Source organism: Mesoplodon densirostris, chromosome 4, assembly GCF_025265405.1.
Source record: "Mesoplodon densirostris isolate mMesDen1 chromosome 4, mMesDen1 primary haplotype, whole genome shotgun sequence".
Taxonomy (NCBI): domain Eukaryota; kingdom Metazoa; phylum Chordata; class Mammalia; order Artiodactyla; family Ziphiidae; genus Mesoplodon; species Mesoplodon densirostris.
The window spans coordinates 36,047,830-36,074,593 of NC_082664.1; the positions used below are offsets into that span (position 1 = coordinate 36,047,830).

Sequence of the window (26,764 nt, forward strand, 5' to 3'; positions counted from 1 at the left end):
AGGAATGACCCCAAATCTTTGAAATCCTTTCGGTTCAGCTTAATTCCGTTAAGTATTAGTCAACGGCAATATACTAAGTGCCAGGGAAGTACCTAATTAAGGCTGGGAGTGGAGGAAGATGGGCAACGACGGGAAGAGTCAGAGGCGCAGAGCGCGCTGGGGGAACCTGGATGGAGAGAGCCTGGGCGGGGGAGGCTCCGGGAGGCGACACGGGGGCGGCCCTCCCCTGAGGACTAACCACGGACCCTAGGGCACCTTCGGCAGGGAGACCACGTCAGAAATCCCGTCCAGGACTGACTTCCTGCCCGGGAGGCCCTGCGGCCTCGGGCTCTGGGCGCGGGCCAGCGGGGCGGCGCCGGCGCCGGATCGGAGGCTCTTCCTGGGCGCAGCGCGCGCCGAGTTGCGCGCGGAGGAGCGGGAGGCGCGGGACGGCGCACCGGGGAGGGCGCGCCAGCGGCGACATGGAGGACGGCGTGCTGAAGGAGGGTTTCCTCGTCAAGAGGGTGAGCGCAACGGAGCCTCTCCGGACACGGCCCGGGGCGGGCCCGCGGCGAGCGCCGGCTCACCTGAGCCGCGGTCGGGCGGCCTGGGGCCACGCTGGGCGGAGTCGCGTGTAGTGGGGAGAGCCAGGTGGACGGTGGTTGGGGGTGAGCTTTAGATAGAAAAGAGGGGCCAGGGCACAGGCGAGGAGGAGAATCCCGCTTGGCTAGGGCGTGTGGGGTGCAGGGGGCGGCTACTCGTAGTGGACAGCTTAATTAAAACAACTTACTAAAATACGAAGCGTATAGGATTTAAATATGATGTATTAAAACAACGAAAGTGTGTTCGGTAGTCCCCAGCGCCCGTCCAGTTAATGCATCATCTCCTATATTCTTCACAATAACCCGTGAGCGAGGAGGAAGCTTATGTTTCTTAAGCCCCTACTGTGCACCAGTCCTGGACATTGTCTCCTTTAATCCTCCCAACAGTCCGACAGGTTGGTGGTACCACATTACCACCCCCCCCCCCTTTCTTCAAGGGGAAAACAAAGCTCCAAGAGGTTAAGTAGCTCAGGATCTGGACTAGTGGGTGATGGAACAGGATCAAACCCACTCAGGCTGACTCCAAACCGTTTTCTGCCCACTGCAGGGTGGGTATTGTTATTCCTGTATTACAGATGAGGAAACAGGGGTAGAAAGATGAAATCGCTTGCCCAGAGCCCCAGGGCTAATAACAGCCGGGACTGGAACCTCCTTCCTCGTTTCTTCCACATCACCCCACGTGGCCTTTCCCACAGCAAGCAAGAGTCCAGACAAAAACTCAACATCTAGGGCTTCCCTGGTGGCGCAGTGGTTGAGAGTCCGCCTGCCGATGCAGGGGACGCGGGTTCGTCCCCCGGTCCGCGAAGATCCCACATGCCGCGGAGCGGCTTGGGTGAGCCATGGTCGCGGAGACTGCGCGTCCGGAGCCTGTTCTCCGCAACGAGAGAGGCCACAACGGTGAGAGGCCTGTGTACCAAAGGAAAAAAAAAAAAAAGTAGAAAATGAATGAAAAAGCAGCTGCAAGAGAAAATTAGATTTTTTTTTTTTTTTTTTTTGGTACGCGGGCCTCTCACTGTTGTGGCCTGTCCCGTTGTGGAGCACAGGCTCCGGACGCGCAGGCTCAGCGGCCATGGCTCACGGGCCCAGCCGCTCCGCGGCATGTGGGATCTTCCCGGACCGGGCACGAACCCGCATCTCCTACATCGGCAGGCGGACGCTCAACCACTGCGCCACCAGGGAAGCCCAGGAAATTAGATTTTTAAAAGTTCTTTTTAACATTGATGTTCACACTAAACATTTATGCTAACCCTAAGAGCAGAGCATAAAATCTGGGGATGAGCCTTTTGGCTCTTCTGAGTTTACAGCTTTGGGAGGGGGATGGATGAAGAGGGGTGAAGGGATTCGGCCTCCCCTGGCCACCAGATCAACCCTGAGGTCTCAAGTCACTTTCTGTTCAATAGGTAATGCAGCCATGTTATTTTACACATTATTTGACATAGGAGGGCGGGTGTGTTGTTTGCTCAAAACTGTAAGCAGGAGGAGATGTAGGAGGCTGGGCCGGATCAAGGGTCAGAGTGGATACAAGCAGGTACAAAATTCCACGCCTGTTCCATGCCACTGGGATTAAAGTGATAGGTTGGTCCCTCACAGTTTGTGGAGGCAGCTGCACCTCAGAGAGACCACCTATGGGGGACTTTTCCTGCGGCTTATAAGGGGAGAGGGAGAGGGGTTTGGGCAGGGGTTTTGGTGGGCATTGTTGATTGCCGGGATAGCCGAGCCCTGGTAGGGGCCTGTTGAGGACAAGCCCTCGCAGGGGGGCCCTTTGGGGCGTCCCCTTGTTCCTGGGGCTTACCTTATATGATTCCCCACCAACACCACCACCACGCAGAGTCAGGGGAGGGCTGGAGGGAAGGAAGGATGTGAGTTCTCTTCCAGATGGGCCACCCAGTCCAGGGTGGCAGCTTAGGGAGTACAGGGTACAGGGAAGTGAGGACAGTCAACCAGGTCTGGCCCCAAAAGCCCACAGAGGGCCTTGGCTGAAATACCTAAAGCACATTCCAGCCAAACCCAAAGACAAGAGTTTGGAGCTGGAGCCTGACCCTGAGGCAAGCGGAAGCCACACCCTTTCCTACAAGGCAGGAATGGGGCCCCTGCCCCTGCTAACAGTCCCTGCCTACTGATCAGTCGGACTTTTCCTCTCCCCCATTTCCCCTCTCCTCCTGGATGGCAACAGCAGCCCCCGTGGCCACTGGAGAAGGTGCAGGGCTACGACGGTGGGATTCCACAGATTCAGGGGGGTTTACGGTCCAGAAGTGGGGCAGGGCCCAAGCTGGAAACCCAGCGTACAGAACTGTCATCACCAGTGAGGGCAAAGCAGGAGACGGGCAGGGACATGATGGATTTGGCTCTTAATCCAGCCCAGACAAGAAAGAAGCAAAGCTCCCGACAGAAATGCAGAGGGCTCACTTGGCCTGGCTTTAGAAGGAGGGTGAGGGGGAAGGAAGGCAGATCTGTGTGGGTAGGACTGCTTGTGCTTTAAGAAGCAGCTGAAGCACTGAATCAGGCATTGTTTCCTGGCTCGTACCTCAGAAACAACACTCAGAAAATGACATGGCAGTGTCAACATGCTTTGGCCTAGAAATTTCATTTGTAGGACTCTATCCCCAGGAAATGCCATACAAGCTTTAGGAACAAAGTGTTATTTCTGTAGTGAAAAAACTGAAAACTACCTATATGTCCCCCCAAATAAACAAATGATTACAAGTGAATTACAGTTATGCAGATGTTAAAAATGTTTATAATATTATAATCCAAAGAGTAAAAATATTAATGGTATGAGTAAGGAAAAAATTTCCTTGGAAGAAAAAAGCAAGAAGGCTAGAAGAAGTTTCAAAAGCTAAAGGTCTCACATCAAGGTGTTCGCAGGGCCACACTCCCTCTGAAACCTGCAGGGGAGAATCCTTCTTTGTCGCTTTTTTTTGTTTGTTTTTTTTTTTTTTTTTAATTAATTAACTTATTTATTTTTGGCTGTGTTGGGTCTTCGTTTCTGTGTGAGGGCTTTCTCTAGTTGTGGCAAGCGGGGGCCACTCTTCATCGCGGTGCGCGGGCCTCTCACTATCGCGGCCTCTCTTGTTGCGGAGCACAGGCTCCAGACGCGCAGGCTCAGTAGTTGTGGCTCACGGGCCTAGTTGTTCTGCGACATGTGGGATCTTCCCAGGCCAGGGCTCGAACCCATGTCCCCTGCATCGGCAGGCAGACTGTCAACCACTGCGCCACCAGGGAAGCCCCGCTTTTGTTTCTTGTATTCGCAGGCTGTAAAGGAAACACGCAGATTTTTCCTTCTTGTGTAGGAAAAACCTAGTTCTTCCCCACTGTGTGTTTCTCTATCCTGTGGGGTTCCTTTACTTTTACACAGAACACTTCACTTCTGACTCTTTTGGTCACCAAATGTGTGGAGGTTTTCCCCTACACCAAGCAATTCTCTGCAACACCCAGTGTGTGTCCTACAATTTAACTCAATGCTGACGCTATCTACTCAGAGATGCGTTAGATGCCACAGCATGAGCTCAGTCCTACAAGACTGCTTCCCCAGCCCTCCCCCATGCCCCAACACACACACACACTTCAGACACCAGTCAAAAGCCCAGGTTGTCACCTGTATTCTGACCAACTGCCTATAGATCAGAGGTTCCAGGGAAACACTTAACTTATGTTTACCAGCTTATTAAAGAATGTGATCAAGGAAAGAAATGAGCATCCAGATGGAAGAGATGTGTAGGGCAAGGTATGTGGGAAGGGGCCCAGAGCTTCTGTGCCCTCTCCGAGTGTACCACTCTCCCAGCACCCCCGTGTGTCCCCCAACCTGGAAACTCTCCAAATCCCATATTTCTGGGATCTTATGGACGCGTCATCATGTAAGCATGATAGATTGTTAACTCCATTTTCAGCCCCTCTCTTTTCTCAAGAGAATGGGAGGGGGGGCTGAAAATTCCAAGCTTCTAATCATGGTGTGGTCTTTCCAGTGACCAGCCCTCACCCAGGAGCCCACCCAGAGTTGCCTCATTAGCACAAAAGATACTCCTGTCACCCAGGAAATTACAGGGGGTTCAGGAGCTCTGTACCAAGAACCGGGGGCAGAGAGCAATATATTGCAATTTCTGTTATCTCACACAGGCACTCCTTGCTGTTCCTTGACTTGTAGATGCATCATTCTATCTCTGCCTCCATCATCACATGACTATCTTCTCCCTGTGTGTCTTTCAGTGTCCAAATTTTCCTCTTCATATAAGGACACCAATCATATTAGTGTTATTAGGGCCACCCTAATGTAGTATGACCTCATCTTAACCTGATTACATCTGCAAAGACCTTATTTCCAAATAAGATCACATTCACAGTTCCCTGGGGTTAAGACTTCAATGTATCTTTTGGGGGGACATAATTCAACCCACAACAAATACCATCTCTGCTTCTTTGGGGTTGTAGGGTCTTGGGCAAGACCTTTCTGGGCCTCAGTTTCCTCATCATTAAAGTTAGGGAGTATAGTGTAGGCTTTTTCAAAGGGTCCTCCAGCTATAACATTCTGTGCTTTTTAAAAAATTTTTTTATTTATTTAATTTTTATTTTTGGCTGCATTGGATCTTTGTTGCTGTGCGCCGGCTTTCTCTAGTTGCAGAGAGCAGCTAGTGGGGGCTACTCTTCATTGCAGTGCGTGGGCTTCTTATTGCGGTGGCTTCTTTTTGTTGCAGAGCACGGGCTTAGGCTTACGGGCTTCAGTAGTTGTGGCACACAGGCTCAGTAGTTGTAGCTCGTGGGCTCTAGAGCACAGGCTCAGTAGTTGTGGCACACGGGCTTAGTTGCTCCACGGCATGTGGGATCTTCCCAGACCAGGGCTCGAACCCGTGTCTCCTGCATTGGCAGGCAGATTCTTAACCACTGTGCCACCAGAGAAGTCCCATTCTGTGCTTCTTAAGCCCAGTCCTAGGGTTACATCCCAGCTTATGGACTCTCCTCCTTCCCCCTAAGGGGGCTCTGCTCTAAGCCATTCATGGTCCAACTGGCCTTTGGTCCCAGTCAGCCACTTACAGACAAGGAGCCTGGAGAGGGAGGAAGATTCCCAGGTGAAGGGAAGCCTGGGTTCTTTTTCAGCTTATACCACTGTATTTTTGGCCTCTGACACCATTTGCCTGCTGATTTTGGATGAGTCCCTTACGCCCTCTGATTATGGCAAAGCTTATCTGAGAAGCAGGGATAATGGGGCTTTCCTTCCCATTTTGTGGATTATTACAGTAACCTCCAGCTGAGCTGGCTGCTCCCGTCTGGCCGACCTTACTCAGCTGTTCTGCTCCAGTGTGGTCGGTTGATCTTTTTAACATGAGAACCTACGCTTGTCATCCTTCTGCTTAAAAGTCTTCAGGGACTCCCCTCTGGCCACAGTGAAGTCACCAGCTGCTCTGAGTTTTCTACCTACGTAGTAGATTCTATCTCATCAGCCTTTCTTGGATTGCTCTCCTTTGCTGTCAGTCTGGATTCTTAGCTGCTCATAACACGGTCCACTCTAGCAAGTTTCAACAGAAGGGGTTTCATAGAGAATAATAAATATCAAGTAACTCAGGAATATTTGGGAGGGCCGGGTGCCATACAGCCAGAGATGATGCAGCCAGACAAAAATATCCAACAGCGCCACCAGACGTTTCTTGTGGAAACGTCAGTGCGACACTGTTTGCCACTTGTCCCTGGTAACTCTGGGGACTGGGTGTCAGAAGAACCTGTCCTTCCACCACTGTCCTGCCACCTTGGTGGCTGCGAAACATGCATCAATGCCCCACGCACAGGACTGGCAGCAACCTGGCCACCTCCCTGTTCCTTCCTGCCATCGATTCTGGGAAATGTAGCATTTTGTCCAGGAAACATAGCCCTATCTCTGTTGGTTTGTTCTGCTCAACATCTGTTGGTTACACTTTTCTCCCTAACATCTCCAGGCCCCTTTCTCCTTTCCGGTTGTTTTAGTTTATTAGGGCTGCTATAACAAAATACCACACACAGGACCACCTAAACAACAGAGATTTATTGTCTTGCAGCTCTGGAGGTCGGAGTCTAAGGTCAAGTTGTTGGCAGGTTTGGTTTCCTCTGAGGCCTCTCTCCTCAGCTTGTACATGGCACCTCTTGCTGTGTGCTCACATATGGCCTTTCCTCTGTGTGCGTGCCTCCCTGACATCTGCGTGTCCAGATTTCCTCTCCTTATGAAGACCCCAGTCAGATTGGATTAAGGCCCAACTAATGGCTTTATTTAACCTAATCCCCCCTTTAAAGGCCCTGTCTCCAAATACAGTCACATTCTAAGGTAGTAGGGGGTTAGGGCTTCAACATATGAATGGGGAGGGGGGGATAATTCAGCTCAGAACAGCTATGTTTTAAGGTTTAAGACTATTTTGCCCCCTCCCCTTCTCCGCCTCACACCGGCCCCCATGCCGGAGCCACACCTGTGTGCCAGCAACTGCCTTTACTGCTAATGCTGCACCAGGACCCCCTCAGCAGGGATTGTTGGGCGAGGGGACTTGAGTCTGGGCCATGTGGTCTGGTGTAGACCAGTGCTCACACAGTCAACTCCTTCGACAATTTTCGGTTCCCTAACACAGTCAGTACACGCACGCTGAGTGGAACAGAATTGCAGCACCACAGATACGAGAACTGAAGGGGCCTTTGAAATTAATAAATGCTGGGTCAGGAAACCAGTGAATCGGGGACAGTCTCTGATTTAGATAAAGTGCATCTCTCTTGGTTAGAATCCAGCCCTAATTGGGCTCTGCTCTGGGAAACATGCCAAGAAAGTCACTTTCATGAGCGTGTACAAAACTGTTTCATTCTGATTCTTCGGCAGACATTCTCCCATCCACTGTTCTGTTCTAGAAACGGACTCTCTGCCTTCACCTGACTATCCTGTCCACTGGCTCCATGACCCACCTGAGAGCCCCCCAAACTCCCCTGCCTTTTAGGCCTGTCACAGCAGGCTAGGTAAAAATGTTAGGATCCTTAACAGTTTGTGGCTTCAACTTTACAAATTGCCCACATCCTTCAACTGGCAATATTCTTTTTTTGGAATATATCTTAAGGAAAAAAAATTAAGAGATGCAGATCAAAATTTATGTGCAAGGATATTCATTGCAGAGTTGTTTATAATAGTGAAAAAAAGAAACAACCTCAGTTACAAACAACAGGAGATGGACAAGGAAATGATGCACCCACCTCGTGGTCATTAAAAGACACGTTTTAAAGAAATTTAATGGTGTGAGAAGATGCTTGGCAAAGTCAGCAAAAGAAAAACTAGAAAATAAAACTCATATATATAATATCCTGATTTTTAAAAAAACTAGAAAGTAAAAACTAAAAGGGAAAAAGACTGGAAGGAAATACAAAATGTTAACAATGGCTGTCTCCCAGTAGCAGGATCTTTTCTTCTGTTGACTTTGCAGTTTCTTTCAAGGCTTATAACCAGAAAAAAAGAACAGATGGGAACTAGAAAGTCAATGCCAAAGGTGTTTGTTACATACTCAAAAGAGATGACAAAGAGATCCAAAGCTCATGCTTTCTTCATGAAAATGAAAATAAAACATATGATTCTGAACTGGATCCTTTGGCAATTAAGGACATTATTGGGGTAATTGGTGAAACTTAAATGGAGTTTGTGGAACAGATGAAAATAATATAGTCATGTAAATTTCCTAATGTTGATGATTGTATTGTGGTTATGTTGGAAATACCCTTTTTATTTTTTGGTAGGAGTTACACAGTAAAATACTGAGAAGTGATTGGAGCTTCATCATGTTAAAAACTAACTCTTAAACGCTTTTGTAAAAAAGTTTATAATTTTCTTAAGCTTCTCTCTGAACTGAAACTATTTCAAAGTAAAAAAATAAAATTAAGCTCAAAAAGAGAGATAATTCTGTCCCCTTATTGGAGAGTTGATCCCATGGCACAGTCGGGTCACCTGTGCCATGGGCCACCTCTCCCTGGACACCACGTTGTCCCCTCGGCCACCTCACCTCAGGGTTCTCCTGTCTGTCCTCAGGGTCACATTGTCCACAACTGGAAGGTGCGATGGTTCACCCTTCGGCAGAACACGCTGCTGTACTACAAGCTCGAGGGGGGTCGGAAAGTGATCCCTCCCAAGGGCCGCATCCTTCTGGATGGCTGCACCATCACCTGCCCCTGCCTGGAGTATGAAAACCGACCAGTAAGTGAAGGCCCCCGCTTCCCAGGTCCTCCCTCCCACTCCCTGGACCCTCCCGTCTCTGGCCTCTTTGGTGAAGGTGGTGTGGGTCATGGGAAGAGCTGAGTTACTGAAAATCCTAGACTCAAATCCTGGCTGCATCACATACCAGGCATGTGACCTTGGGCAAGTAATTGCATCTCTTCAAGCCTTAGTCCCTCATCTATAAAATGGGATAAAATAATGACACCTGACTCTCACGGCTGTGATGAGGATCATGAAGGTAACGGTGGGTCAAAACACCTTGTAGGCTAGGAGACGCTACACAGATGTGCATAATGTGTAATAATTCACTACACAAATGTGAATAATTACTGCTACTTGGGGTTCAACAGGATGACTTTCATCCCCCAAGGGGCACGTGTTCCAAAAGTCCGGGGCAGCTTCAACTCTACCATCAAAAACGAATCTGAATTAATCATTTACTGAGGGCCCATTAAGTGCCAAGAAATTTGCTGGGCTTGGAGGTGTCAAGGAAGAAAATGGTCAGATTGCTTCTTTCAGTTAATGACCTTATTATGAAAGCAAGTGATTAACAGAAAAACATTCAGAGTTCCAAATGTTGGTACAAACATTAGCCGCAGAGAACACTGTATTGCTGAAGGGGAGGAAAACGCCATCATAGGCTGTCTGCTCAGGTGCAGCTTTTTTTTTTTTTTTTTTTTTTTTTTGAGGTATGCAGGCCTCTCACTTCTGCGGCCTCTCCCGTTGCGGAGCACAGGCTCCGGACACGCAGGCTCAGCGGCCATGGCTCATGGGCCCAGCCGCTCCGCAGCTTGTGGGATCCTCCCAGACCGGGGAATGAACCCACGTCCCCTGCCTCGGCAGGCGGACTCCCAACCACTGCGCCACCAGGGAAGCCCTCAGGTACAGCTTTGAGAGGGATAGAGGTTTGGGCAAAGATCTGAAAGAGGAAAGAGGTAGGTTCCAGGCAGGTAGAAGGTCTTGGGTAAAAGTGAAGGGACAAGTAGGGATAAATTTGGAGATGAGGATGGCCACTGTGGCCAAAGGGTATGTTCACTGAAGGAGTGGTGGGAGATTGGCTGGGGCCAGGTACAGGTAATAGGGAGCCATTGAAGGTCTTGACTGAGAGAAGGGGCTGGTGAAACTCTCTTAGGAAGACCAAAATGAGGACCTAAGCTCAGTTCCTAATAAGATAACTAGTTCCATAAAGAAGGGATCTTACCATTTCCTTCTTTCTTATCATGTTTTTCTTCTTTGACTCTTCTAGACAAATTGATGAATCTTCTAAGTATAAGAAAATATTAATGACAGTCAATTCTGGGTAATGGGTTTACTGGTGTTTGTTCTGTACTCCTTTATAGTTTAAAATTTTTCTCAAATAAGAAACGGAGCTGTTAAAATAATCAGGCATGAAATGAGGCAGAAAGAAGGGATGAACTTGAGGAAACATTATGAAGGAAACATTGACAGGACATTGTTGACTGGATGTTGAGGGCAAGGGAGAGGGAGGCATTGGATATCATTCCAGCCTAAGAGGCTGCAAAAGTGAAATGTCATTCTGTAATTTCCACTGCAAACCTGGAAATGCTACTGATTAAAAGAGATGGCGTAGCTCTCCATGGGGGTGAGACGGGACTGCTGGGGAGTGCTGAGCCTGGTAAAACACTTAGGTCTGCATTTTCTTCCTTGTAGCATCATCAGACCAGACACAATGTCTGGGCACATAGCAGATGCTTAGTAAATGTTTGTTGAATAAATGGTTAATAAAAAAGAAAGATTTACAGATAAGTGAGACCGTTTTAAGAAGACAACCTAGTTTTCTAGGCGCATTTAAGACTCTGGGTCTCAATAAATTAAACCTTGGAACTTGTAGGTTAACTTTTTCTTGGAGATGGTAATTGTTAAAAATTGGAGTACAGTTGCTTTACAATGTTGTGTTAGTTTCTGCTGTACGACGAAGTGAATCAGCTATATGTATACATATATCCCCTCCCTCTTGGACCTCTCTCCCACCCCACCCCCATCCCACCCATCTAGGTCGTCACAGAACACCAAGCTGAGCTTGCTGTGCTTTGTAGCATGTTCCCACTAGCTATCTATTTTACACATGGTGGTGTATATATGTCAGTCCTAATCTCCCAGTTCATCCCACTCTCCCCTTCCTGCCCCGTGTCCACATGTCTGATCTCTACGTCTGTGTCTCTATTCTAGATTCCACGTATATGCGTTAATATACAATATTTGTTTTTCTCTTTCTGACTTATTTCACTCTGTATGACAGACTCTAGGTCTATCCACATCTCTACAAATGACCCAATTTCGTTCCTTTTTATGGCTGAGTAATGTTCCATTGTATGTACGTACCACATCTTCTTTATCCATTCATCTGTTGATGGACATTTAGGTTGCTTGCATGTCCTGGCTATTGTAAATAGTGCTGCAATACACATTGGGGTACATGTGTCTTTTTGAATTATGGTTTTCTCGGGGTATAAGCCCAGCAGTGGGATTGCTGAGTCATATGGTAGTTCTATTTTTAGTTTTTTAAGGAACCTCCATACTGCTCTCCATAGTGGCTGTATCAATTTACATTCCCACCAACAGTGCAAGAGGGTTCCCTTTTCTCCACACCCTCTCCAACATTTACTGTTTGTAGATTTTCTGATGATGGCCATTCTGACTGGTGTGAGGTGATACCTCATTGCACTTTTGATTTGCATTTCTCTAATGATTAGTGATGTTGAGCAGCTTTTCATGTGCCTCTTGGCCATCTGTATATCTTCTTTGGAGAAATGTCTATTTAGGTCTTCTGCCCCTTTTTGGATTGGGTTGTTTGTTTTTTTGATATTGAGCTGCATGAGCTGTTTGTATATTGTGGAGATTAATCCTTTGTCAGTTGCGTCATTTGCAAATATTTTCTCCCATTCTGAGGGTTGTCTTTTCATTCTTGTTTATGGTTTCCTTTGCTGTGCAAAAGCTTTTAAGTTTTATTAGCTCCCATTTGTTTATTTTTCTTTTTATTTTCATTACTCTAGGAACTGGGTCAAAAAAGATCTTCCTGTGATTTATGTCAAATAGTGTTTTTCCTATGTTTTCCTCTAAGGGTTTTATAGTGCCCAGCCTTACGTTTAGGTCTTTAATCCATTTTGAGTTTATTTTTGTGTATGGTGTTAGGGAGTGTTCTAATTTCATTCTTCTACATGTAGCTGTCCAGTTTTCCCAGAGAAGAGACTGTCTTTTCTCCATTGTATATTCTTGCCTCCTTTTCATAGATTAGTTGACCTTAGGTGCATGGGTTTATCTCTGGGCTTTCTATCCTGTACCATTGATCTCTATTTCTGTTTTTGTGTCAATACCACACTGTCTTGATTACTGTAGCTTTGTAGTATAGTCTGAAGTCAGGGAGCCTGATTCCTCCAGCTCCATTTTTCTTTCTCAAGATTGCTTTGGCTATTCGAGGTCTTTTGTGTTTCCATACAAACTGTAAAATTTTTTGTTCTAATTCTGTGAAAAATGTCACTGGTAATTTGATAGGGATTGCACTGAATCTGTAGATTGCTTTGGGTAGTATTGTCATTTTCACAATATTGATTCTTCTAATCCAAAAACACGGTATATCTCTGCATCTGTTTGTGTCATCTTTGACTTATTTCATCAGTTTTATAGTTTTCTGAGTACACGTCTTTTGCGTTGTTAGGTAGGTTTATTCCTAGGTATTTTATTCTTTTTGTTGCGATGGTAAATGGGATTGTTTCCTTAATTTTTCTTTCTGATCTTTCATTGTTAGTGTTTAGGAATGCAAGAGATTTCTGTGCATTAATTTTGTATCCTGCAACTCTACCAAATTCACTGATTAGTTCTAGTGGTTTTCTGGTGGCATCTTTAGGATTTGCTATGTATAGTATCATATCATCTGCAAACAGTGACAGTTTTACTTCTTCTTTTCCAATTTGTATTCCTTTTATTTCTTTTTCTTCTCTGATTGCTGTGGCTAGGACTTCCAAAACTATGTTGAATAAGAGTGGTGAGAGTGGACAGCCTTGTCTTGTTCCTGATCCTAGAGAAAATGCTTTCAGTTTTTCTCCATTGAGAATGATGTTTGCTGTGGGTTTGTCATATATGGACTTTATTATGTTGAGGTAGGTTCCCTCTGTGCCCACTTTCTGGAGAGTTTATCATAAATGGTTGTTGAATTTTGTCAAAAGCTTTTTCTACATCTATTGAGATGATCCTATGGTTTTTATTCTTTAATTTGTTAATATGGTGTGTCACATTGATTGATTTGCATATATTGAAGAATCCTTGCATCCCTGGGATAAATCCCAATTGATCATGGTGTATGATCCTTTTAATGTGTTGTTGGTTTCTGTTTGCTAGAATTTTGTTGAGGATTTTTGCATCTATATTCATCAGTGATATTGGTCTTTAATTTTCTTTTTTGTGTGTGATATCTTTGTCTCGTTTCGGTATCAGGGTGTTGGTGGCCTCGTAGAACGAGTTTGGGAGTGTTCCTCCCTCTGCAATGTTTTGGAAGAGTTTGAGAAGGATAGGTGTTAGCTCTTCTCTAAATGTTTGATAGAATTAGTCTGTGAAGCCATCTGATCCTGGACTTTTATTTGCTGGGAGATTTTTAAATTACAGTTTCAATTTCATTACTTGTGATTGATCTGTTTATATTTTCTAATTCTTCCTGGTTCAATCTTGGAAAGTTTTACCTTTCCAAGAATTTCTCCATATCTTCCAGGTTGTCCATGTTATTGGCATATAGTTGTTTGTAGTAGTCTTTTATGATCCTTTGTATTTCTGTGGTGTCAGTTGTAATTTCTCCTTTTTCATTTCTAATTTTACTGATTTGAAACCTCTCCCTTTTTTTCCTTGGTGAGTCTGGCTAAAGGTTTATCAATTTTGTTTATCTTCTCAAAGAACCAACTTTTTTGATCTTTGCTATAGTTTTCTTTATTTCTATTTCATTTATTTCTGCTCAGATCTTTATGATTTCTTTCCTTCTACCAACTTTGGGTTTTTTTTTTTTTTGTTCTCTCTCTAGTTGTTTTAGGTGTAAGTTTAGATTGTTTAGGTTGTTAGATTGTTAAATTGTTAGATTGTTTATTTGAGATTTTTCTTATTTCCCGAGGTGAGATTGAATTGCAATAAACTTCCCCCTTAGAACTGCTTTTGCTGCATCCCATAGGTTTTGGGTTGTTGTGTTTTCATTGTCATTTGTTTCTATGTATTTTTTAATTTCCTCTTTGACTTCTTCAGTGATCACCTGGTCATTTAGTAGTGTATTGTTTAGCCTCCATGTGTTTGTGTTTTTTACAGTTTCTTCCCTGTAGTTGACTTCTAATCTCATAGCGTTGTGGTCAGAAAAGATGGTTGATATGATTTCAGTTTTCTTAAATTTTCCAAGGCTTGATTTGTGACCCAGGATGTGATCTGTCCTGGAGAATGTTCCATGTGTACTTGAGAAGAAAGTGTATTTTGCTGCTTTTGAGTGGAATGTCCTATAAATATCAATTAAATCTATCTGGTCTATTGTGTCATTTAAAGCTTGTGTTTCCTTATTATTTTCTGTCTGGATGATCTGTCCATTGGTGTAAGTGAAGTGTTGAAGTTCCCCACTATTATTGTGTTACTGTTGATTTCCCCTTTTATGGCTGTTAGCATTTGCCCTATGTACTGAGGTACTCCTATGTTGGGTGCATAAATATTTACAATTGTGATATCTTCTTCTTGGATTGATCCCTTGTTCATTATGTAGTGTTCTTCTTATCTCTTGTAACAGTCTTTATTTTAAAGTCTATTTTATCTGATATGAGTACTGCTACTCCAGCTTTCTTTTGGTTTCCATTTGCACGGAATATCTTTTTTCATCCCCTTACTTTCAGTCTGTATATGTCCCTAGGTCTGAAGTGGGTCTCTTGTAGACAGCCTATGTATGGGTCTTGTTTTTGTATCTATTCAGCCAGTCTGTGTCTTTGGGTTGGAGCATTTAATCCATTTACATTCAAGGTAATTATCCATATGTATGTTCCTATTACCATTTTCTTAATTGCTTTGGGTTTGTTTTTGTGGGTCTTTTTCTTCTCTTGTGTCTCCCTCCTAGAGAAGTTCCTTTGCTGTAAAGCTGGTTTGGTGGTGCTGAATTCTCTTTGCTTTTGCTTGTCTGTAAAGCTTTTGATTTTTCTGTCAAATCTGAATAAGATCCTTGCTGGGTAGAGTAATCTTGGTTGTAGGTTTTTCCCTTTCATCACTTTAAATATATCCTGCCACTCCCTTCTGGCCTGCAGAGCTTCTGCTGAAAAATCAGATGACAACCATAGGGGATTCCCTTTTATGTTATTTTTTGCTTTTCCCTTGCTGCTTTTAATATTTTTTCTTTGAATTTAATTTTTGTTAGTGTGAGTAATATGTGTCTTGGTGTGTTTCTCTCTGGGTTTACCCTGTATGGGACTCTCTGCACTTCCTGGACTTGGGTGGCTATTCCCTTTCCCATGTTAAGGAAGTTTTTGACTGTAATCTCTTCAGATATTTTCTCAGACCCTTTCTCTTTCTCTTCTTCTGAGACCCTTATAATTTGTATGTTGGCAGAGGTCTCTGAGACTGTCCTCACTTCTTTTCATTTGTTTTCCTGTGTTCTCCTCAGCCATTATTTCCACCATTTTATCTTCCAGGTCACTTATTCATTCTTCTGCTTCATTTATTCTGCTATTGATTCCTTCTAGTGTATTTTCCATTTCAGTTATTGTGTTGTTCAACACTGTTTGTTTGGTCTTTAGTTCTTCTACGTCCTTTTTAAACATTTCTTGTATTTTCTCAGTCTGTGGCTCCATTGGATTTCCGAGATTTCGGCTCATCTTTACTATCATTACTCTGAATTATTTTTCAGGTAGCTTGCCTATTTCCTCTTCATTTATTTGGTCTTGTAGGTTTTTACCTTGCTCCTTCATCTGTAACATATTTTTTTGTCGTCTCATTTTTTTTTTGATGGGTGGGGCTGTGTTCCTGTCTTACTGTTTGTTTGGCCTGAGGTGTCCAGCACTGGAGTTTGCAGGCAGTTGGATAGAGCTAGGTCTTGGTGCCAAGATGAGGACCTCCAGGAGATCTCACAACGATTAATATTCCCTGGGGTCTGAGATTCACTGTTAGTCCAGCAGTTTGGGCTTAGTGCTCCCACAACAGGAGCTCAGGCCCGAGCCCCAGCCTGGGAATCAAGATCCCTCAAGCCGCACAGCGCAGCAAAAAAAAAAAAAAAAAAAAAAAAAAAAAGCAAAACAGTAACAAATAATAAAAAATAAAATAAAATTAGAAAAATTAAAAATATATTAGGAAAAATAAAAATATAAATGAAACAACCACAACAGAAAAAAAAAAAAAAAGAAGCCTGGAAAAGGCCTTGGTGGTGGGCGGAGCTTAGGTGCAGCGCAGCTGGAGGGGGTCCCGGAGGGCTGAGGTTTAGGCCCAGGGCCCCAGCAGGCTCTCTGGGGCTCAAGCAGGCAGGGGAGATGCTAGCCTCGTTCCCCTCCGATCCCCCAGTACCCCAAAGGTCTCTCCCCATCCCTGCTAATCCCTGCTCCATGGGCGGGCTCCTCCAATCATGGGGACCCCTCCCTTCCCCCAGCTGCCCCTCAGGGGTGCCAGTCCCATCCCACCTTCACTTTTCCTCCCCTACCCCTTCCCCCCAACATCCTAGCTGGTTGCTCGGGGATTCCTCCCATCCCTTTAGGTTTCCGAGGTCCCTGACCAGTGCCTGGTAGGGGCCCTAGTTGTGAGGAGACGCGAACTCCACCTCTTCCTACTCCGCCATCTTGGCTCCTCCTCCGCTATAGGTTAACTTGTTGACCTGATACCGCTTCATAGTCTTTAAGGAACAGTGGAGAGCAGAAGTGCTGGTAGAACAGGCTGGCGATAGGAAAACTTTGTTCTGTGTTTCAAAAAAGGAGACAAGTTGCTAGCTGGAGCTGTGAACTTCTTGCTAATTCTACGTAAAATTCTCAAACAGAGAAAATTGGCATCTGCCAGTTCATGACTACTTGAGGGGCAAGAAGCCAAGAGGAGTCAGTAGGTTCACTAAGAACAAGTTATAAAGTGTATCGTGTGTGTGTGTGTGTGTGTGTGTGTGTGTGTGTGTGTGTGTAATTTATTTTTAATTAGGGAAGCTGTAAAAAAGTGTGTCTGGATTTCATGTGGAACTTTATAGTCTCTCCTGAGATCTTTTCATTAAAATGGCGAACTACAGACAGACAGGGTGCTGGTTGAACTCATCTTTCCACGATGTTGATGAGTGAATCCATGGTAACTTGGAGGAACAGCTTCATGGTACTCTTTGGGACCGTGAGCCCGCCTTGTCTTAGCCACCATTTTTGCTGTTTAGGTGAAGGACTTGATGAAGTTTGCAAGCAAAGCGAGGTGGGAGCTAATACATTGGAAAACAGAATCAGAATGAGACAGAATCCTTCTGTTTTCCAACAGAAGTGGTGAGCCCAGTCTACTCAGATGACATTTAGTAGGATCAACATGCAGAATCTCACAATGTTTGGAAAAAAACCCTAAATGCCCATTTAAAAGATGGAGGAGATGTGGCCCACCTGAAAAAGACTCTCAGCTGACTGCACAGAGCATCAAGCCCTGAGGATGCCACTGCTAATGAGACCTCAAGCCCATGCTTCCTTGTACCCCCAGACCTTCCCTGGAGCAGTTTGTTCCATTCCAAGGGTCATATTTTATGAGAATGTTGAACCAACTGCAGAACATTTAGCAGGGCATAAACTGGTTGAGAAAGTTTAAACAGTATCATATGAGGAACATGTGAAAGACTTGGGATGATTAGACCCGATTAGAAAGAGGATGAAAAGGAGCAGAACTAACAGTTCCTTCAAGGTAGGCCTTAATAGCCTCATATGACAGATGAAGGAACTGAGAGTCAGTGGGTCCTTTAATGTGCCCAAACGTCCATAGCTATGTATCCATATCAGTCTGACCTGGAAGCCTGTGCATTTCCCACTTCAGCACAGGGGCTGTCATAGGAGGTGACCTTAATCTATGTGGTTCTAGAAGGCAGAATCAGGAGCAGAGAGACCAAGTACCCAGGAGGCAGACCCTATGCTAATGAGTCTGTCCAAAGGGGAAAGGTGGTGAGCTCCCCGTCACTGGAGGTGTACAAGCAAATCTTTAAAGACCACCAGCTGGGGTGTGGTTGAGCGGTCGGGCACTCGGCAGTCACTGGACCACGTGGCCTCCCAGATTCACCTCGGTTCTGTCATTTTAGCTGCTCAGCCAGCATTCTCTTGCCTGCTTGGTCTGACTGGCTGTCTTCCCACAGCTCCTTATTAAGCTGAAGACTCAAACATCCACGGAGTACTTCCTGGAGGCCTGTTCTCGAGAGGAGAGGGACGCCTGGGCCTTTGAGATAACAGGAGCTATTCACGCGGGGCAGCCAGGGAAGGTCCAACAGCTCCACATATTGAAGAACTCCTTCAAGCTGCCCCCTCACATCAGCCTGCAGTGAGTGCCTGGGCCCTGCCCTTGCCCTATCTGGCCTGGCTGCAGACTCTTCTGTCTATGTGCAGCGGGGATGCAGGGTTGGGGTGGGGTTTGGCGGGGGGAGCGGCCTGTGGCTGTTACCCAGGCCTGACTGGTACCACCATTGTGCTTCAGGGCCTTTCGCTGTCACTGTCCTGCTTACATTGTTTTCTCTGCCTGGGAGTGGCCCTACCTACCTGCCCTGGGAACCTCCTGGGGCCTCTGCTGCTCCTGCCCCCCTCAGTGTCTTGACACCCTCTCTTCAGTTTCAGCCAGGGTGCTCAGGGCTACGTGACAGCTCCCCAGGAATCCCTGCTCACCCAAGTCATTAGTCTTGTTTGCAGCCTGGGGGCAAGAATGATGTGTTCTGGTAGTGGCTGCATTCTCGCTCTGTGGGATTCTTCATTCATTCATCCATTCATTCATTTATTCATTCATTCAAGAAACAGTTATTGAGTGCCTACTGCATGCCATACATTGCTCTAGGTGCTCAGGGGATGCAAATGAGAATAAACAAAGTCTCATCTCAGGGGCTTTCCAGCCCAAGTACATAAACAGAGAATGAGAAAAGATCTTCCACTGGTGGCAGGAATCATCCCACAGAACAGAAGGAAAACAGTAGTGGAGGTGATACTGTAAAGTAGGGACGGATGAAAGGAGTTCCCGTCATGTAATCTCTTACATCAGCCCATCTGCAGGAAATACCCCCTAACCTTCCAGGCAGCAAAACTACCAAAAAGCTCCATACCAGGCTCTGGGATCTTGATTGTGCATCTAGGGCGCGGCTGAACCATGGTGAGTGCAAGGAGGACCAGTGGCAGATGAGTGTGGGTTCAAGTGATGGGTGACTTTGAGAAGTAGCTGGAGGAGTTTGAACTTTATGCAGTAGATCATAGAGAATCATTACTGAACATTCTTTTGTTTCTAAATTAAAAGCCACAGCTCATTAGTTCTACTACAAAAGTAATACCTGTCTAGTCTAGAAACATTAGAACATTTAGATGAGCAAGAAGAAAAAGAAACGTCCCCAAATCCTACCTCTCAAATTCTGATGCATAATGGAATACCCCTTTTTTTGCGATGTGTATCATACCATGTGCCATGTGCTTTATACCCTTAGCAACGACTCTTGGACCCTCCCTCATACCTGTCAGTGTGACAAGGGTCCCTCTCCTTTGCCTTCCTTCTGTGTAGTCGCATCGTGGACAAGATGCACGACAGCAGCAGCGGAATCCGGCCAAGCCCCAACATGGAGCAGGGAAGCACCTACAAAAAGACCTTCATAGGTGAGCCTCCCCTCTCAGGGGCTGGGCCAGGCACTGGAAACCTGGGGCTTGGTGATCCGGGACTCAGTGTGCTTGACCGGCTTGTGTTGAGGCCAGAGCTGCCTGCCAGCCAAGGGGCTGGCCTGAGATGGCCACCTGTGAGTGCGGCCACAGCTCTGAGCAGCAGGTGTGGCCTTCGGTCTGCTCCAGGGCAGAGCCCCAAGGCTATGCAAGGCTGCCCAAGAGGTCAAGGTCAATGAGGTCACAGCCAAGCACCCCTGAGGAAGCTGGCTGGAGCCTGTCGTCTGACGGGTGCTGCCCTTGCCCTGATGCAGGCTCCTCCCTGGTGGACTGGCTCATCTCCAACAACTTTGCAGCCAGCCGTCTGGAGGCCGTGACCCTGGCCTCCATGCTCATGGAGGAGAACTTCCTTAGGCCGGTAGGCACCCGAAGCACGGGAGCCGTTCGCTCTGGGGATCTGGCTGAGCAGTTCCTGGATGACTCCATGGCCCTGTACACTTTTGTAAGTTAGGGAGTGGGTTCCTGTTGCCACAGGGGCAGAGAGAGGAAGAGGCAACAGAGTTGGGGGGGGGCGGGCGGGGGTCCACAGTCACGGGTTAGAGGCCAAGGCTGGGGGAACAGCTTCACCCCAGGTGGAGTGGGTTTTCGGTATGGAGGCTTTTCCTTTCCCCCGCGGTAGCCTCCACAGCCTAGAACTAGGACTTTTTGGTAACAGAGTCCTTGCTCTCTCCTTCCCGCTAGGCTGAGAGCTCCAAGAGGAAGGCAAGCTCCAAGGAAGAAATCAGTCTCAGCACCGTGGAGTTAAGTGGCACAGTGGTGAAGCAGGGCTATCTGGCCAAGCAGGTATGGCCGCCTTGGAGCGGGGAGCAGATGGACAGTTCGCAAGCTCGGGGGAGGCAGGAATCCCCACAAAGGGCGGGAAGGGCTGAGACTGCCAGGGGCGCTAATTATCAGCAGACTCTGCTAAAGTCAGGGTCCAGTGGCAGCCACCGGGAGCAAATCAAGGGGCATGCACGTGTCCACTCGTGCATACATGAGCCCCAGACAAGGGGGCGTTCCAGGAAAAGTGCACACAAGTAGTTATCACAGCATTAGAAAACAATGCCTATGTCACTGCCCAGTTCACTTATTTGTCTGGAAGGGCATTGCCTACTGGTTGGCATTTTGCCTTTGCTGGCTTTCTGCTCCCTGAGGCTTCCTGGGGTCTCTGCCTGCTTTTGTGGGACTCTGCCTGCCCCCTTGAGAAGTATTTTCTCCACCTACTTCAGTAGGTTGAAGGTGAAATTGTGCAGTGTAATCTCCGTGTTTAAAAACTGACCATGGCCACTGCTCCTACCATGTTGGGAGAATGGCCACGTTAAGCAGGGACAGCGGGTCCCAGTCACACCTGCGGCATGTCCACCTGTGCCTGCAAACTAAGCTGCCGCGTCCCGGCACGTCAGGTGTAAGCCAGTCTCCTACACACCTCTTGTGTCTGTGCGCTCCTGACACGCCACGTGAATGTGTGCGTCTGTACAACGCTGCTCAGCACTGTTCCCATCTTCTTGGAGCACTCGTTGTCATTGTCACCTGCTTCTTGCGTATCAGGATCCCCTTCTGTTCTTAGATTGCTTACCGTCCACGTAACTGCTTGTTTATTCCAAGGGCTCTGCTTCTGCTGGGCCTGAAGGGAGTCTGGTGAGGGGAGGTAGTGAGGTCCTGGGAGAGGAGGAGGGTGTGGGAGGGACTCGGGGTGCTCCAGACTAGAGGGTTAAGGAAGCTTTGTGATCTAGGGGTGAAGCCACAGTCACATGCACGGCAGTATCTTCCACGCTTAGATTTAAACATATAATTGATTGTTTCTTACTCTTTTTTGTTTTTTTTTTTTGCAGTAGAGTTTACGAGTTTGTTTTTTTTTTACGAGGTTGTGTTAGTTTTTGGTGTCCAGCAAAGTGATTCAGTTATAAATATACATATACATATTCTTTTTCCTATTCTTTTCCATTATGGTTTATTACAGGATATTGAATATAGTCCTACTGTGCTATACAGTAGGACCTTGTTGTTTATCTGTTTTATATATAATAGTTTGTATCTGCTAATCCCCAACTCCTAATTTATCCCTCCCCACCCCCTTTCCCCTTTGGGAACCATAAGTTTGTTTACTACGCCTTACTCTTTTTCTGATGCGGAATGCCAAAGTAGTTTTCACCGTATATAAGTGCACGTATATACCTGTAGGTGTAGGTTTGTTTTCGGACTAAGTTGATGCTTAAAATTTGGTGCCCTTGGGTTCAAGTTTGCCTGTGAGTTCTTGGTCCAGTTGAAACCTGTGACCTCCCTGTCCTCCGTGTGCCCTGAATGGTGTCCAGGCAGTGCTCCCCCTTTCTTTCAGTGCTGACCCTCTTTGGCTGTGTCAACTCGGCTAAAGGTGACAGTGCTGTTGGTGAAGTGTCACAGAGCCGTGAAGTCCATGACACGTCACTGCAATCCCCAGGTCTCCGGGCTCTTTTGAGAAAGTCGTTCGTTGGAGCAGGCTGTCTGGGAGGTTCGGAGGTGGGAGGAAGTGACTGAGAGCCGTCACCCATGAGCCTTGCACCCTCTCTTTGCCTCAGGGGCACAAGAGGAAAAACTGGAAGGTGCGGCGCTTTGTTCTGAGGAAGGACCCGGCTTTTCTGCATTACTACGACCCTTCCAAAGTGAGTGCCTTGTCATGCTCCCAGACACGTCTCTCCAGGGCAGAGCAGGCAGCTGGCTTCACCTCCGCCCTTCCTCCCAGCATCCCTACCATAACTCCCACCCACTATGCCTTTCCTTCCACAGTGCAAGCTACCCCTCACAGTCTGATCACTCCTTTCTTTCATCACATTGTTGCCTGCTCAGTGGATCCTGCTCAGTGGATCTACATTGTTTTTTGTTTTGTTTTGTTTTTTTGCGGTACGCGGGCCTCTCACTGTTGCGGCCTCTCCCGTTGTGGAGCACAGGTTCCGGATGTGCAGGCTCAGCGGCCATGGCTCACGGGCCCAGCCGCTCCGCGGCATGTGGGATCTTCCCGGACCGGGGCACGAACCCACGTCCCCTGCATCGGCAGGCGGACTCTCAACCCCTGCGCCACCAGGGAAGCCCCGGATCTACATAGTTTTGAGAGGAAAAGCATCTTTCAGTTTCTCCAAAGCTGGCTGTGTGCCTAGGGAAGGTGAGGTGGGCTGATAAAGAGACTCCTAACTGGTGCTTTTCTAGTCTCTTTTCACCCCTTTCCACCCAAAGAGTCCATGAATTCTGCCCCCTCAACCTCATGTCCCCACCAACGTTTTGAAAGGTTTCTTTTACCATTTAATATTTAAGCCATAATTCTGAGTTTCAGATAATAAGTATTACTGCATGCTGGGTTTGATCTAGTTCCAACCAGAAGAACATAAAAACGTCCTTTTAGTCAGCCTGTTCAGCCTTGTCTTGGTAGATGTATTCATTCGTTTTTTGAAATAAGAATGGACGTTCCTCCCTTGCTGAGCTTCAGTCAGGAACCCCGCCCTAAGCTGAGAAACTGAAGGAGCTTGAAAGAGCCCCCCACCCCGGGACCCTGCTAGACCACAGGGAGGGCCGAGGGACCGGGAGGGGGGTTACACTGCTGCAGCTGGCTGTGGAATGAAGAAGCCCAGACTTCCTCGCTGGCGCAGACGACTTGCCATGTGATGTCCAAGTTCAGCCTCAACTGCTGTTACAAATGACTCTCACAGACTACTTTAGCAGGCAGACTGCGGGTGGTTATAGATGAGGGGGCGACTCTTCTTTTCTGTGCCTTCACACAGTTCCTAATCAGGTCTCCTTTCCTTTGCAGGAAGAGAACCGGCCAGCGGGTGGGTTTTCTCTTCGTGGTTCACTCGTATCTGCTCTGGAGGACAATGGCGTTCCCACTGGTAAGGGGCAACTTTGGCCCTGGCCTGACCTCGGGGGCCTCCCTCCTGTGCTCTCAATTAACACTCTGCTGACGAAGGGCTAAGCTGTGAGGGCTGACGGGCTTTCTCAGCGAGACGATGAACGGTGTGAGCTTTGAAGCCGATGAGAGAAAGGGCAAGTGGGGTGTTCTTAGTGTGTTAACAGCACAACTAAATGACCCTTGTCTTTAATATTCTTTCCCATCCTTTTCTGTGCTTACTGGCCCATAGGCTTCCACCTAAGAACAGTGGCTTACAAGAGTGCTTAAGGATTGACTACACACTATTAGCACACTAATTTCACAATAGACAGTTGAGGTAGGAGGACAGTATTCTTCTTAACTTATGGATGTAGAGATTGAGGTTCAAAAAAGTTAAAACAATTCAAGTCAAATCCATATCTGTGTCTGGTTTTAACATAAACATACTGGACTCTTTGATGTGAGTTAGGCTGTAGACCTGTGGTTTGCCTAGGGGGCAGGCCAAGAGGGCTTCCAAGAATGTCCAGACATAGCACTGGCAGGCCTTAAGGCACAGGTGAGGGAGAAGGGATGGACAGGAGGAATACAGGAAAGCACACATCTGGTGGGATTTCCTAACCATACACGTTTGTACTAAGAAATACTTCATGGTATGTGTTTTTGTCTGTGTCTCAGTTGACTTTCAGCTACTCCCAGCTGAAAGCAGACATGGATGTTCACTCGCTGATTTTTTTTTTTTTCTTCCTGCCTAGGGGTTAAAGGGAATGTCCAGGGAAATCTCTTCAAAGTGATTACTAAGGATGACACACACTATTATATCCAGGCCAGCAGCAAGGCTGAGCGTTCAGAGTGGATTGAAGCTATCAAAAAGCTAACGTGACAAGGACCTGAGGGAACGGGATCAGGATTCCTCCCTCTTAACAGATGACACAGGATTTCCTGGAAAATGGGAATGTGTTAAAGACTTTTAGCTTTTTCTATTTTGTACTGCTTTGGAGGGAGATTGGTGAAGAGTTCCTTAGATTACAGTTGGCAGTGGTGCTATTTCCTTCCCCACCTTCAAAGTTAACATGGAAATGCTAGAATAGCCATTAGGCATCAGCATCTTGACTTTCGCCCATCATCACAACCAGCCATTCCTTGGGTACCAAAGTAGGTTTCCCTTGTCACACTAACTGGCCCCGTTGTAATACTAAATAAAACACTATAGTCTCATGGTGGCGCTCTCTGAAATGCTGTCAGCAACTCATTCTTTGGAATGAATAAAAATTGATATTTGTTCCTGGCTATTAGAATTCCTATACCAAGTTTTAGTTTTCAAACGTTTTTCATGCTTAAGGCTATACGAATTATTAGGCAAGCTGATTATAAAAACATCTCAAGTGATCTGTCACTAAAACGTGCCTCATCTTAAAGTGGGGATGGGGGCAAAATTTTGAAAATACCGTTTTGCTTTGAAAAATAAGCTTTCGTTAAGTATTATACGTTGCAGAAAAGAAATCATGGACTCGGACAGATTAGTCACACATACAAAAAAAGTTAACATTACAGTTTTTCTGTGGAAAAAAATGTCATTTAGATAGACACAGAGCAGGAGCTTGCTGAAGGACAGGAACAGGAGCTCTCTAAAGGACACAGAAAGATGTCAATGGGAAAAGAATTAAATCAAGGCATGAAATTTTGGGTTTTAGAATGAAGATTAATGGAGACAAATAGGTACCAAGAAGCTTCACCAGTTAGGAGGTTAATCTGAAGTAGTGAAAAGTCTGCATCATACAGTATCTTTAAAAACATTTTTATTACTTTCAAGTTTAATACAGTAATCTGCCAAGTACAAGTGCTTCGGCTTCCTTTAATGAATAGATACGTAACTTACATTTAAGGGGAGTGGATACTTCCAAAGTGCTTAAGTAAAAATTCATTCTCTTCAATAGTTTGAACTGTCTCCTCTTAATCTTGTCTAGAATACCTGATCTGAGGTTTTACTTTATTCCTTACATTCTAAGAGACTGCCTTTTAAAGCACCATTTTCCATTTGGCATTTCACCAAGGTTTATGTCCTTGGAATTCGTTTCTTTATTGCTTCTTGTTATCAACAGGTGTTTACCTGAATTAAACTGCATTTGGCTTGATGGCTTCTTGACTCTAAATTAGCACATTACACCCCACGATGTATGGTATCAGTATCATGTGTTGAAAAGTAGTTGACTGTCACCTTGAGGCAAATCGGGGGTCAACTCTCACCAAGAGTACTAGCACTTGAATTTTTTAAAATCCTGAACCATTTACACTGTTCTTGATGTAAAAGTAGCTAGGTCAGGTACGGCAGCTGAGTAGTAACTGTACTGCTTAGCACGTCTCTGTAGGTTTCCACTAAGTGTTTGAGCATTATCCATGTAAGTAATGGCTTGTCTTGTTTTACTAGAAAACATGAAAAATGGTTTGCGTTCATATTTTTCCAGGTCATTTAAGATTTTCAACTAATTATGCCTAATGGAGACTCGAACTATTTTCAGTTATGAGTCGATAACCACTTGACCTCAAAGGCAGCATGGGGAGCAGATGAAATTGTCAATTTTTAATGAAGAGTCTTTGTGGGGAGAGATCCGTTTGGATAAACTGGTCAGTTGTCTTTGTCAATCTGTTCAAGTTATTTGGAGCTGGGTGTGATCTTGTTCTCATATTTGAAAGTGATACTTTTAGGTCACCAGGGTAAGTTTAGTTAGTTCTCTCCTTCATGATCAGTGAGGTATTGATCTTTTTTCTCATAAGGGTCATAAATTTGCAAAATTGTTGTGAAGCTGAGCAAAAGGCCTGCATGGGATAAAATCACTCACCACTGATGCCACCGGTATTTCTCGACAGTTATGGCTTTTGAAGTATTAAAAAAAAAATTCAGTAAACAAAGTGAAAATTCAATTCCTCTGCATACAGCAAACATTTAAGGAGCACCTGTTACAGTCTGATAACATTCTTGATGCTGTGAGCTTTACAGACTTTTTTTTGACTCCTCAGAAAGACTGAAGTGAAAATTATGTGCCAGATTCTCCTCTAAATATTCCCAGTATGCAAGCCAGCAATCATGGCTCCCTCGTGGAAACGGTTATATGAAATTAGACTTCTGGATTTAAAGAGCTAGTAGAGGCTGCTAAATCAAACAAAGGGACAAACCTTCAAAAATGGCTCAAATGGCTCACCAACACACTCTTCTATTTTCCATTCCCTTTAACACTGAGGTAAGTCTAGTCCTGGATTGACTAAGGTGGGTTAGGTTTAATCTTCTAAGTATTTCTTGGGAATGATTAGT

The 26,764-nt window shown here is 45.9% G+C and overlaps 1 protein-coding gene across 1 annotated transcript; it reads left to right on the forward strand.

Moving 5' to 3' along the window:
* The first annotated feature begins 141 nt into the window (after positions 1-141).
* Positions 142-25,589, forward strand: PLEK2 (pleckstrin 2). The gene is made up of 9 exons (XM_060095971.1): positions 142-503; positions 8,590-8,754; positions 18,077-18,258; positions 19,471-19,562; positions 19,877-20,064; positions 20,304-20,405; positions 22,157-22,240; positions 23,380-23,458; positions 24,210-25,589. The coding sequence occupies exons 1-9, from the start codon at positions 462-464 to the stop codon at positions 24,335-24,337; spliced, it is 1,062 nt and encodes a 353-aa protein (XP_059951954.1). The 5' UTR covers positions 142-461; the 3' UTR covers positions 24,338-25,589.
* Positions 25,590-26,764: the final 1,175 nt, after the last annotated feature.